This window comes from Bubalus kerabau, chromosome 5 (assembly GCF_029407905.1).
Source record: "Bubalus kerabau isolate K-KA32 ecotype Philippines breed swamp buffalo chromosome 5, PCC_UOA_SB_1v2, whole genome shotgun sequence".
Classification (NCBI taxonomy): domain Eukaryota; kingdom Metazoa; phylum Chordata; class Mammalia; order Artiodactyla; family Bovidae; genus Bubalus; species Bubalus kerabau.
In genome coordinates, this window is record NC_073628.1 from 6236963 (window position 1) to 6251509 (window position 14547).

General features: G+C 41.3%; 1 protein-coding gene across 1 annotated transcript in view; it reads right to left on the reverse strand.

The window, feature by feature from the left end:
* Positions 1–14547, reverse strand: part of TOP6BL (TOP6B like initiator of meiotic double strand breaks) — an 86445-nt gene that overhangs the window by 3756 nt on the left and 68142 nt on the right. The window contains exons 12-14 of the mRNA XM_055580711.1: positions 13168–13278; positions 11323–11421; positions 1844–1919 (exon numbers count right to left, since the gene is read on the reverse strand). Of these exons, the coding sequence (XP_055436686.1) occupies positions 1844–1919; positions 11323–11421; positions 13168–13278 (286 nt within the window). The remainder of the gene's footprint in view (positions 1–1843; positions 1920–11322; positions 11422–13167; positions 13279–14547) is intronic.

Below are 14547 nucleotides of genomic sequence, written 5' to 3' on the forward strand. Positions count from 1 at the left end.
GACGTGGGTCTGAGTGAACTCCGGGAGTTGGTGATGGACAGGGAGGCCTGGCATGCTGCGATTCATGGGGTCGCAAAGGGTTGGACACGACTGAGCGACTGATCTCATCTGATGGAAAAAAGAGATTAGTAAGTGAAGTAGGAGGCTAAATGAGGAGGTTGGGTAGAGACTGGGTAGATTTTTAAAAGAATGGAGTAGCCACTGAGCAGTAAGCCAGGAAGACTGGGAAGAACTGACAAACTGAAGGCTCTTCAGGGAATGGACCTGAGGCATCACACACTGTTGATCTTCTTCAGCATAGCTACCAACATGGGACACAGGACTGACAGCAACTAGAGTTGAAGCTCTGTAAGACAGAGCAGCTCAAACACTCTTCTGGGCGGGTCCACCAGATCATAAATACTCAGTAGAGAAAGCATGGGCTTTAAGGGCAGCAGGCTGAAATTCAGATCTTCCTCCTGCTAAGTATATCAGTGTTCCCCACCGCAAAGCGTCACTGTGAAAGACTGGTCACTAAAAGCTTCGCATCTCCCTGGGTGCACAGAAGGTACTGAATTAAATGTTAATTTCTTTCTTCTAAAGAAAGTGAAAGTGTCGCTCAGTCATGTCCCACTCTGCGACCCCATGGACTGTAGCCCGCCAGGCTCCTCTGTCCATGGGATTCTCCAGGCAAGAGTACTGGAGTGAGTTGCCATTTCCTCCTCCCTGGGATCTTCCTGACCCAGGGATTGAACCCGGGTCTCCCAAATTGCAAGCAGATACTTTACCATCTGAGCCACCAGGGAAGCCCTCTTTCTTCTAAGGAAACTTACTCTTTTATCTTTTCACTGCACAAATACTGAATTGCGTGTGGTGAATACTAAACTGTGTTTGGTGATACGCTTCCATTCTTTTAAATTGCCAAATCTAAATTTATACAAGCCTTCACTGCACAGTTCTTTTCAGGAGGAATAGCCCCCACATTTAAAATATAATTCAATAGAATGATTCAGAAACACATCTTAAGACCTTAGCATAGACACCATGCGGCATGTGCTGTTAGCCTGGAAAGTTTCACCAAAAAAGCATGATGCTGAAATCAGTCGCCCAGCTCCCTCAAGCCTAGGCACTGTTTTGTCTGACAGTACATCCCCACTGGTCTGGCTCTGTTAGCCAGACTAGGCTGTCTGGGTTCGAGTTCTGGCTCTGTCATTTACAAGCTGTGCGAACTCAGGTAGGTTTACTGACATCTCTGGGCCTCAGCTTCCTCATCTGTAAAACGAGGATAATAATAGTACCATAGTATCATTCTGAGAATTAAGAGCATTACTATATATAATACTTTCAGAATTCAGACTAGTGCCTGGCTCCTGCACCATACAGGTTCAGGCACCAGTGTCTATGATTCTTTTCACACGCACACCTGCTGCTGCAGGCCCTGAGGGGTAAAGACAGTAGAATCACTGCTACATCACACACATTTTTACCTCCCCCATAACATTCATGGAGGCTGAGGGGGTGTCTGCACTCAGGAGCAGATTCCATAGCCCTAAACAGAGTAGTAACCCAACCAGGGAGAGCCACAGTGTCAACACAAATGACTGAGAAAAGACACAAAAGAACTGACTGCATTGAGCGCCTCACCCCATCATGTGCAGCTATCTCTAACTGTGCAAACAAATTTCTAGACCTGTTGTACCAGCTTTCGGTACAATAGCCGCTGCCCCAGAATACCCTACTTATGGGAGCCAGCCATGTCCTGGAAGGACACTGCTGTGGTGTAAGGCACAGTCTGAAATTCTGAAGTCACGTTTTTTACTCACCAGCTTTGATCCAGGGCTCCCCTGAAAAGCTGGAATCCTACCTGCAAGGAGCTCCAGGCTGCTGTTCTCATGTGCCTCGTCTGTGTTCTGCTCTGCCTCATTTCTCTCTGGGAGCAGCTGCTTAAAAAATTAGAAGTCCTAGGTGAGTTCTGCAGAAGCATGAACAAGCCCCAGTGAGGCCTGGTGGCTTTGTGGACCCCAGGGGCTTTCCTCCCTCACCTGGACCCTCTCTTCCTCCTGACTCGTGAACCCCCTCCCCAGCTCCCGCCATCAAGGCTCCCTCCTTCCTTCCGAGCTCTTGCAGCTGACTCCAGGCAGTTCCTTCCTCCCTGAGGCCCAGTCGCTCATCTACTATCTGCTCTGCTCCTTGGGCTCTGAGATAGGCACTGCATGCCCCCTTTCATCATTTTACGTGTTTAAGTCCATTTTCTACATCTTAAATTCCTTGAAGAGTAAGGAAGTGGCACCCCACTCCAGTACTCTTGCATGGAAAATCCCATGGACGGAGGAGCCTGGTAGGCTGCAGTCCATGGGGTCGCAGAGTCGGACACTACTGCGCGACTCCACTTTCATCACGTCTGATCTCTTAACGCTAGCATAGTGCCTTGCACAGGCCAAGTGCTAAACGAATGACTGACTGAAGTCAAACACAGGAAACCACAGGGCACATTTTATAGTCTTGTATAGCCTGAAATGCAGGAGACCTGGGCTCGATTCCTGGGTCGGGAAGATCCCCTGGAGAAGGAACTGGCAACCCACTCCAGTATTCTTGACTAGAGAATCCCCATGGACAGAGGAGGCTGGCAGGCTACAGTCCACGGGGTCGCAAGAGTCGGACACGACTTAGCGACCAAACCACCACCACCACCATAGCCTTTCAGAGCCCTGCTATTTGGTTCAATTTGGACAGAGAAACAAAGGTCAGAACCCAATCCTCTGAGCTACTTGTTTTTCAATACAAATATATAAAAACAGGTATCCTCTGCATCAAAATTAAAAACTTTTGTGCTTTAAGGGACACTTAAAGGGAAGTGAAAAGTCAACACACAAGAATGGGAGAAAATATTTGAAGATCATATCTGATAAGGGACTTGTATCCAGAATAAAGAACTCCTAGTTCAACTGTAAAATAACAACCTGATTTAAAAATGGGTTTGACAAAATTTGAATAGACATTTCTCCAAAGAGAGGTAAATGGCCAATAAGCACGTGAAAAGATGCTCAGCATTATTGTTCTTTAGGAATATGCAGATCAAAGCCACTATGAGGTACCACTTCACACCCAGTGTGATGGTAGTAATTGTAATAAATAATAATTATTGATAAGGATGTGGAAAAATTGGAACCATTGTACAGTGCTGGTGGGAAAGTAAAGTAACGCAGCCAGTTTGGAAAACAGTTTTGAGTTATGAAAAAGTGAAAAAAGTGTTAGTCGCTCAGTCGTGTCTTGACTCTTTGCAACTGCATGAACTGTGGCCCGCCAGGCTCCTTGGTCCATAGAATTCTCCAGGCAAGAATACTGGAGTGGGTAGCCATTTCCTTCTCCAGGGGATCTTCCCGACCCAGGTATCAAACCCAACGTCTCCTGCACTGCAGGTAGATTCTTTATTGTCTGAACCACCAGGTTATATCATATGACCTGGCAATTCTCCTCCTAGTGAGAGTCATTTCCTAGGCAGGTTGATAGGAAATCTAGGGGTCCCCAAGGAGAGAGGGGTCTCCAAATGGAAGAAATAGCTTGCAAGTGTCAGACATTTTTATCTCTCTTAAGCGGCAGGAGGAAACAAACTAGCAATATTTTTTTCCTTCTCTATACAAATTTAAAGGGAGGTTTCTCTTAAAATACTGTGTTGCCATAATGACACCTGGTTTCGCCTGAAGTTAGCTATTCTTGAGCCTAGAGATAACCAATGCCTTTTTCTTATGGAAATGTTTGTCTTAAGCTATGCTAATGTACTATGCCTTTACCCCAAACTCTGCCTCCAAGTCGGTTCTGCCTCTTGGCCCAGAACCTACTCGACAAACCAGTATGTTACACTCAGATATTGTTCCCCTAATCTATGTAAATGAAACTATTTGTATGGTGGTCTGCCCTTCTTTAAGATTCAAGTTAATCATTTTATGGCCCAGGATAAACCATTTGGTGCCATTCAGAATTTTAAGACATTCCTTTCTTTCATTAACAGACTGCTAGTGACTATATAACATCCAGCTGAAGACTAGCAGGGGGGTACTCTTTCTGCCCCCTTCTGATGCCTATGTCAGAAGCTTTCTCTATCTCCTTTATACTTTAATAAAACTTTATTACACAAAAGCTCTGAGCGATCAAGCCTTGTCTCTGGCCCCGGATTGAATTCTTCTCCTCCGGGGGCCAAGAATCCCGGTGTATTCGCGTGATTCAACAACAACCTTTCACTAGCTATCTGCTAAACAATTATAAACATATGTCTACACACAAAAAATGTTACAGCAGCATTATTCATAATAGCCAAAAAGTGGACATAACATGTCCATCAGCTGATAAATGGATTTTAAAATGTGGTATGGACTATTACTAAAATGAGTAATGGACTATTACTCAACTGTAAAAAGGAATGAAGTACTATTACCTGTTATACCGTGGATGATGAGCCTTGAAAACATTACACCAAGTGAAAAAAGCCAGACGCAAAAATCCACTCATTGTACAATTCCATTTATATGAAATACCCAGTATAGGCAAATCCATTGAGAGAAAAGTAAATTAGTGGTTCCCAGGGGACAAGAGATAGGAGAACTGAGACTGACTACAAATTAGGTACAGTTTATATATATATATTTTTTTGTTTGTTTGTTTGTTTGTTTTTGTTTTTTGGTATGATGGAGATGTTCTGGAATTTAGTGGTGATGGCTGGAAAACACAGTGAATATACTTAAAACCACTGAACTACTGAATTTGTATAAATGGTAAATTTTATAGTATGTGAATTATAGCTCAATGCATTCCATCATATATTGTTTACTAAAGCCAGTTTTAATTTTTAAGTAATTATACTCCAAGGAACATAGAAGAGTTAAAGATGGCCTTAAAGGTTTGAAAAAAAGAAATAGTATTAGGAAAATTTCCAAACATTTTTTTCCTTCTTTGAAAGAAAGCTTATTCTACTTCACTCCAGCCTAGAAAATCTCATGTAATAGACAAACCTTTACCTTATCTTGAAACTGGTCACACCAAAGAAATATCTAAATTCAGATATAAATCTCTGAGTTCCAGGGGGATCTTGTACACCCCCATTCATCATCAGTTCCCCAGGTGAGGCAGCCCTCTCCACAGGATAGACCTCCTTGAATTTAACACTCTATCAGACATTATTCTGATCTACCACCAGGAAATGATACCTTTCCTTAGAAAGTTCTTCTTGCTACTGCTCCTACTTATTCTGGATTTAAGTTTTTAGTCCCCACACTCAAATGTGACAGTTAGCCCAAGATTACTGTCTTGTCTCATGGCCAACTGTCCTCTGTTTCAACACCAAGGCTTAAAATCTCCACTCCTGGAGTGACCTTTCCACAAATATCTTCTATAAAACTCTAAATATTCTTTCATTTCTTCCATTTCTCCATAAACTATACAATAGCCATAGATGGTTTTATTCTGTATTACTCAAGAGGTCAGCTATTCTATTTCGCCTGCTTAGAAGTGGAAACTGAGGGACTGGTCCAGAGGTAAAAGAATTGGACCTAGCATCATTGTTCTTGTAGTTTTTAGCTATAGCCACTAGGTGCCACTCGTGTGCCAGTAACAAGCTATCACTAAATGGCCATTATCAGAGGGAGCAGGTAATGATCTTGAGTAAAGTAGTATGGATTCTACTTGATGCCTTTGGTCACTGTTCATCTTCCCAGGCTTGTGATCCAGTCCTATATGGTAAAAATGTTACTAGGCTTCAGATCTAGGAGCCCTCATTATAAATCCTAGACTTGCCACTTAGTGACTGTGTGATTCTGGGCAAATTAGAGAAGTTGTCTAACGAGTTTTTTCATCTATAAAATGGGAAAACTACAACCTACCTCATAGGATTTTTGTGGAGACTAAGGTGGAAATCTTGGCACAGATGAGGGATTCAATGTTTCCTCCTTCCATGACCTATGACTACCGTGGAAGACGAGCCATCTGCCAAGCTTACTGGGCTATAAAGGGCCCTGAGGCTGTGAGCCATCACTATAGAAACACAAAGGGGCAAAGGAGGTCCGATCATCTCCTCTTCAGATCTCACTGGGCTATCAGACAGACCCAAGCAAAAGGACTTCCCAGGCTGGAACACTTCTAGATCTTGCCCGTTTCCTAGGTCCCGTGATAATGCCACACACCTCACCCTCGATCTATGCCTAGAAACTTGAAGCTGTGGATGGCTGTAGTGAATTGAGTAGTGGCTCCCCCAATGTTCAGGTCTTGACCACCAGTACTTGTGAATGTGACCTTATTTGGGAAAAGGGTCTTTGACATAATTAAGGATCTCAAGATAGGATCATTGTGGATTTACAGAGGGCCCCAAGTCCAATGACAGGTGTCCTTACCAGAGAAAGGCGGAGGGATATTTGAGAGACAAAAAGGGAACAGCCATATGGAGTTGTGTGACCACAAGTCAAGGAACAGCTGGGGCCACCAGGGCTGGAAGGGGTAAGGAAGGATTCTCCCCTTGAGCCAGTGGAGGGAGCGTGGTCCTGCCAACACCTTGTTTCACACCTCTGGACTCCAGACTGAGAGATAATAAATTCCTTTTGTTTTTAAGTTCCCAAATTTATGGTAATTTGTTACAATATCCATGGGAAACTGATAGAATGGGTAATAGCCTTTATTTGCTCAGGTTGTGGGCAGCAGTTTCCCAAGTTGCAGGGAAACCAGAAAGAGTATTTGCAGTGAGCCAGCTGATGCTTTCCTAGGAAGGTGCTTCGAGCCGGGATGTACAGCCAAGAAAACCCAGTGTGGTGAAGGCGGCACTTAGAGGGGCTTCCCTGTTACAAAGCAGAGGAGGGCGGGCAAACCCATGAGATGCTGTGGTCTCTGGGTGCCTCGGTGTCTAAACCTCCCCATCTGATCGGGCAAACAGGAGAGGGAGAGAAGCAGAAGAGGTGTTACTCTCTCAGAAAACAGTGTCTGTAATTTTTTTACAGCAACTCTACTGAGATATAACTTGCATACAAATAATAAATTGCATCTTTATAAAATACAGCTTGATAGGTTCTAGGTATTAGTACATGTGAAACATCACTATATCAAGATAATGAGCATATCCATCACCCTGAAAAGTTTCTTCTGCCCTTCATAACTCCTCACTCCTTCCAACTCCTACACCTCCCATCTGTAAACAACCACTGGTCTGTAACTATACAGTAACAGGCATTTTATAGAATTGTGTATAAATTCAGTCAAGCACTATGTACTCTTGTATTTTCAGGTTTTCTCATTCAGCATGGCTGTTTAGAGATTCATCCAACCTACTGTGTATCAAAAGTTCATTCCTTTTATTGCTGAGTAGTATTCCATTGAACGGATATGCCACAGTTTGTTTATTCATTTACCTGTTGACACTGGGTTGTTCCCTGTTTGGGGCTATTACAGAAATGGTAGATGTGCCATAAATGCTGGTGCAGACACTTCTGTGTGGACATACGCTTTCATTTCTCTTGGGTAAACACCTAGCAGTAGAATGGCTAGGCTGTGTGGTAAGTTACATATACCTTTTTAAGAAACTGCCAAACTGTTCTTCAAAGTGGTGGTATCATTTTTCATTCCTACAATTAGGGTATAACAGTTCCAGTTCCTGTTCCTGCACATTCTTGCCAGCACCTGGTATGGTTAGTCTTCTTATTCTAAGTACATGTGAAATGTTACTCAATTGTGGATTTGATTTGCACGTCCCTAATGACTAATAATGGCACCCCACTCCAGTACTCTTGCCTGGAAAATCCCATGGACGGAGGAGCCTGGTAGGCTGAAGTCCATGGGGTCACTAGGAGTCGGACACGACTGAGTGACTTCACTTTCACTTTTCACTTTCATGCATTGGAGGAGGAAATGGCAACCCACTCCAGTGTTCTTGCCTGGAGAATCCCAGGGATGGGGGAGCCTGGTTGGCTGCCGTCTATGGGGTCGCACAGAGTCGGACACGACTGAAGTGACTTAGCAGCAGCAGCAGCAATGACTAATAATGTTGAGCATATTTTTGTATGTTTATTTGCTGTGGTATATCTTCTTTTGTAAAATGTGTGTTCAAATATTTTGCCAATTAAACAAATTGGGTTGTTTATTTTCTTACTAGTGAGCTTTGAGAGTTTTAAAATAATCTGAATATGATGGTAAGATTTTTAACTAAAAATTCAACTTTTTTAATAGTATAAAGCTACCAGGTATAGAAGCTTTTTCTTCTTGCGTGAACTTTGGTAATTTATGTCTTTCAAGGAAATTTCCATTTAATCTAAATTGTCAAATTTAGTGCAATATTCATAATATTCCCTGATAATTCTTTTAATATTTGATGCCACTTCTCTAATTTGCGATATTAGTGGCAATTTGTGTCTTCTCTCTTATTAATCATCTTTCTCAATGAATCACCTGTTTCACTGATTTTTTTCTCTATTGTTTTTCTGTTTTACTGACTTCCAACTCTATTATTTCATACTTCTCTTTATATTTAATTTGCTCTTCTTATTCTAGTTGGAAGCTTCACTGTATGTCATTGTTTTTATTTGTTTTTAAGGACACTTATTTTTTTTTTTCATATTTGATTTTTGGGACACTTTTGTTGGATAAAGAATCCTAGGTTGACAGGTTATTTTTTTCAGTATTATAACTCCATTTTCTTCTAGCTTATACAGTTTATGATGAGAAACTTGCTGTAACCCTTATCTTTGTAACAAAAGAAGGGTTTTGGTGTTTTGTTCTTGTTGGGGTTTTTCTGGTCTCTGTTTTTAAGATTTTCTTTTTACCACTGGTTTTAACCAATTTAATTATGATGTACCTTGGTATAGTTTTCCTTGTTTCTTGGGCTTGGTTTAAGATTCTTTGATCTGTATAATTTATACATTCCATCGAATTTGGAAACACTTCCGCCATTATTTCTTCAAACATGTTTTCTGCCTCTGCTGCTTCTTCAGATTCTCTAACTCTACATGGGCTAGGCTATGCAGCGTCACCCTACAGCCCGCAGAGGCTCAGCGCTCTGTCATCACTACTTTAAGCTCTGTGTCCCTAGGTGAGGCGCCGCTGCGGCCAGCGCTGCACGCACTGCAGTTTTCACCTTGGAGACATCAGCTTTCACTTTAGAATCTGTTTGGGGCCTTTTTTATACCATTCATATCTCTAATATGTTCAACCTTTTATCTAGCTTCCTGAACATATGGAATACAATTTTAAGAATAACTGTTTTTTTACTAATTTTATCTTGCATGTCAGTTCTGGATCAGTTTTGACTGACTGATCAATCCACTGAGTTTTCTCTTCATGTGGGCTGTATTTTCCAGCTTCATAGCATGCTTGTGAATTGTTTTATCAAATTCAAGGCGGTATGATCATTATCTTGGTGGGTGCTGGATATTTTTGCATTCTTATATTCTTTAAGAATACATTCATTTGGCTGCGTGGGGTCTTCGTTGCGGCACCTGGGATCTTCCCGCGGGACATGGGCTCTCTCGGCGGTTGTGGTGCGTGGGCTCCAGCGCACACGGGCCTCAGCAGGTGCGGCACTTGTGCTCTCTAGCCGGGGCATAGGCTCTGGAGCACACGTGGGCTTGACAGCTGCAGCAGGGCGTTATTTGCTCTGTGGCTTGAGGGTTCTGAGTTCCCTGACCAGGGATTGAACCCATGTCCCTGCATGGCAAGGCAGATTCTTAACCACTGGACCACCAGGGAAGTCCCCCTTATAAATATTTTTGAATTTTTCTCTGAAATGCCACTGAATTTGTTGGAAACCACTTTATCCTTTTAGGTCTTGCTGCTGCTTTTGAGCTTTGTTAAGCAGAACCAAGGAGTGCTTATTGTGGATGTAATTTCTCTCCATTTCTGAGGCAAGACTATTCTTGGCATTTTACCTGTGTGCTAAGTTGCTTCAGTTGTGTCCAACTCTTTGTGACCCCATGGATTGTAGCCTGCCAGGCTCCTCTGTCCATCGGATTTCCCAGACAAGAATACTGGAGTGGGTCGCCACGCCCTTCTCCAGGGGGCTTTCCCAACCCAGCCATCTCCTGTGAGAGAACCCACATCTTCTGTGTCTCCTGCACTGCAGGCAGTGTTCTTTACCACTGAGCCACCAGGGAAGCCCAGTATCTTACCTGGTGCTTATCAATTATAAGACTTTCCTCTCTGGTTGATGGGAATAAGCACTATTCCTGGCCCTGTGTAAGCTTTGCTTATTGTTCCCTTTAATCCTTCTGAGTGGTTCTTTACCTGGACAGTTTTTTCACATGAATGAACTGACCAGTATTCAACTGAATACTAAAGAGAGGAACTAAAGAGAGCTCTCTCTTCTCTGCTACTCTGCCCTGAAAACTTGAGCTGCACTGGCATCCCTGGATCCCCAGCTTCATCTACTCAATTCAGGGAGACCACTGGGCTCTGCCTGGATTCCCTCTCCCTGTTCTACAGCCTCTGTGCTTTCTCTAGGTGGCGTGTGAGGGCAATCATAAAGCTCAATTCATTTGCTTTCCGTCTCTCAAGAATGACTATCCCATCCATTTTCTGAGGTCCAATGTCTTCAGAACCATTGTTTCATATGTTGTACTCTTTGTTACTGTCCAGATTTTTGGTTGTTTCAGGCAAGAGGGTAAATCTGGTCCCTGTTACTCTATCTTGGCCAAACGCCACAGCATCATAATTTCCCCCTTAATCTCTTTTATTTACTCATCTTATACTTCAATTCCAAAAAAGTCAGTACTGCTGATTATTGCCAAGAAAGTCAGAAAGGTGGGCTTCAGCTTGAACACTATTACTACCTACACCTAGAATCAGGAAATATCACTCAGTAGAGAAGCCGGTAACTATTTGAGCCCCCTGAGGGCAGAGACGCCAACTAATATAATTCTATATCTCTGGTATCCAAAAAGGTGAACAGATAAAAGTATGTTTTTTATTTGGCAAAACTAAACATAAGAATTCCATCATATCATCATCATCATAAAAGTAGCTATGTGCTGGTAGTTCACATAATTCTCTTATTCAGACCTTACAACAATCATTTTAGGTATGCATCATTTTTATTTTACTGCTATAGAAACTGAGAGTTGGAATAAATAGCTTCTATAATAATACCATGCAAACTAGGTAGTGGCAGAAATGGAATTCAAGTGACATTGCTAATCATGCTCTTAACCTCTATGTAATACTATGTTCTATGAAGTTTTTCTAAACCACAGGCTTCCCTGCTGAAAGGCTACCCTCCGATTGTGCAGCCTAAAGCAGTACACCTAATCCCTGTGTATTCAGGTTTCTCATATATCAAATGGGAGATTTTCACCAAAGTACTGATTATTACTTTACACTTACCTGCTTCACCTCCTGTGAGCAGTGGTAAAGAAATCGGTGCTGGGTGACTTCATGAAATGATTTATGCAGCTTGGTCCCAAATTCCTGTGTGTCAGCTGCCTAAAAAGGGCCAGAGATAGAACATGCTGAGTTCCAGTTCTGGCAACCAAAGGGTGAGTACCCACAGGAAGTTTATATGGGGAGAGGACGAGACAGATAGAAAGGCAAACCAATGACATCCTTCATGTTGTATTAGAAGTTTCCCTAGTTCCCATGGACACAGAGTAAGCAGAAGGAAGGTCGGGGATACTTGACATGGGACAGGCAGTTGTGGCTCCTATATATCTTCCAGATTCTGTTACCTAAGTGAGATCAATCACACAAGGTCTTTGTTCTCCTATCTCTGTAGGAGATTATATATCCCAGAGAGCCATCTGTCTGTGAAGAGGTTACATAAACTGCTTTCCTCTAAAACAAGTTCCAAGAGCACAAAGGTATCTACTGAACAACGAAGGCTGATATAGGAACTTTTTCCCCCAGATAAATCTTTCAGGGAGGAAAGGAACAGTAATGTAGTTTGCATCTATAAGGAATGGGTAACAGCCTCAACTTTAGTATAGAATTGTAAGATATTAAAGGGGACCTGAGTAGTCTCCTAATACAACACACTGTTATAGATGAGAAATCTGAAATTCAAACAGGAGAGGTGACCTACCTAAGATCTCACAGCCAGTTAGTATGAAAGTTAGGGCTAACTTTAGGATTGCCAGTATAGTGTCCTTCTTAATACCTTGTGCTACCCACATGACCCAGAAAGGTGAAGCTGTGAGAAGATGCACTAGATTATAAAGGTGTTACACACTTTGACCCATTAACTCCATTTATAGAAATTTTTTCTAGGAAATGGTTCAAAAGAAGCAAGATATCACATACAGGTATTAACTGAACTATTTATTGGCAGAAAGAATGTAAACAGCTTAAATATCTGTCAGTAGGGGAATGGTTTATTAAGTTATATTAAACCAACACAGTGGAATAGTGGTTAACCAGTATTTTAAGACTGTTGAAACAAGGGAAAAGGTCAAATTATATATTAATATAGAATACTTTGGCTATAATTATATAATATATATGAGATAAATATGCAAAAGTTAAGTGATAAATTTTATTAATTATATTACACTATTTTCTCAAGAGAAAAGTACACAAAATGAAGCAACTGACACGGAATGAATGTTACCCCACTGATAATACCAGTTGGTCAACACACATTGGAAGGGAGGAAGGGAGGAAAGAAACCAACATTTATTAAAGAATCTACCATGTGTTACACATATTCACATTTAGCCCTCAACTTCATAATAGCCCTGTGACATACTACTATTTTTTCTAATTTGTAGATGAACCACAGAAAAGCTCAGTACAGGCCTAAGTCCACATAGCTAATAAGTAAATGAGTCAAGATTTGAACTCAGGCCTCTGATTCCAAACCTTGTTACACTATTCCAAACTGCCAAACATATGTAATGCTTATTGTTGCTCAGTTATTTCCAATATATTCTGTCACCATGATGTAATAGAACACTCTTCAGTAAGAAATTGGGACTCATGACCTAATCCTAGCTCTGCTTGTAATCATCTGTATGACCTAAAGGAAACAGAAATCCTAAATAACTTGTTTTCTCATTTATAAAATAGTACATACATCACTCTATTCAATGAACACATCATAAAACACTTACTTAGGTAGAATCATAGTAGGATCAAAGTAAATAATGTTTCTAAGAGCACTGCACGTATTACTAAGAGAGGCAGCAGAATGTCATTAAAACCCCACACCTTTAAGCATCTCTAATCCTTACCAACCTGAAGCATCTGGAGGCAGGTCTTCCGGAAGGTGCTGTTTGTGCTTCCAGTCATAATACTCATGATGGAATCCACAGCCACTGACAGTGAGGACTGTAGTTTCTGATGAGCCTAGGGAATGAAACAAGGAAGAGGGAGACCATAGTTTATAATAATCCGAAACTGCTGGTTCAGAGAATCCTAAAGGGACCAAATATTTGAGTCAGAGCAGGATTTCAATAATGCTTCCCCTTCCACCAACAATACTTACTAAGATCGTGACATATAAAGGACACTTAAGGAATTTAAATACATTAAAAATGTTATCTCCTTTCACAGAGGTGACTTATTGACATAGATATATTCAGAAAAGACAAGCAGTAAGACACTGGGCAATAAAGCAGATATACTTACCATTAAAAAATAAAATGCTTCAAGCTTTACTCTCAGTGTGGTTGTTTTTTGCTTGAAAAGGAGGGCATGTTAAGTAATAAATGTGTTACCAAAAGTATACAAGATGGAGGAATTCAGAAAGCCAGATATGAAGACAAAGTGATGCTATAAAGGATTAGCAAATGGAGGGAGAATTTAAGATTTACTGAAACAGTAGCTCTAGAAGCATGTGTGAGCAGGGGAAATATAGATAAGAGAGAGGTGCATTGATGTAAACTTTTATGTACAGAATAAATAACGAGGTCCTACTATATAATCCAGAGAACGATATTCAATATCCTGTGATAAACCATAATGGAATAGAATTTTTCTTTAAAAAAGCATGTACATGTATGTATAACTGAATCATTCTGCTGTACAGCAGTAATACAACCTTATCAATTAACTATACTTCAATTAAATTTCAGGCTAAGTGCATGCATATGGTATCAATTTGTCTAGAACTTATGGTTAGAATAATAAAGCACCTTGGTGTGTGAAAGAGAGAAGACATTAATGGCACTATAAATTAATATACAATGATAGTTCAATGTGTAGAACTACCTAGAATAAATATTCTAGGGCCCCTCTGGTAGTTCAGACAGTAAAGAATCTGCCTGCAATGCAGGAGACTTGGATTCAATCCCTGAGTTGGGAAGATCCCCTGGAGAAGGAAATGGCAACCCACTCCAGTATTCTTGCCTGGAGAATTCCATGGACAGAGGAGCCTGGCAGGCTACAGTCCTTGGAGTCACAAAGAGTTGGACATGACTGAGTGACTTTCACTTCACTATGGTTAGAATAATAAAGCACCTCAGTGTGTGAGAGAGAGAAGACATTAATGGCACTATAAGTTAATATACAAGTTAGTTCAATGTGTAAAAGTACCTAGAATTAATATAGAGTCCTGAGTTCAGTGTGCAGTGTTCCTCCATTATAAATGTTTTCCTGTCCCCTGGCATATAGGAG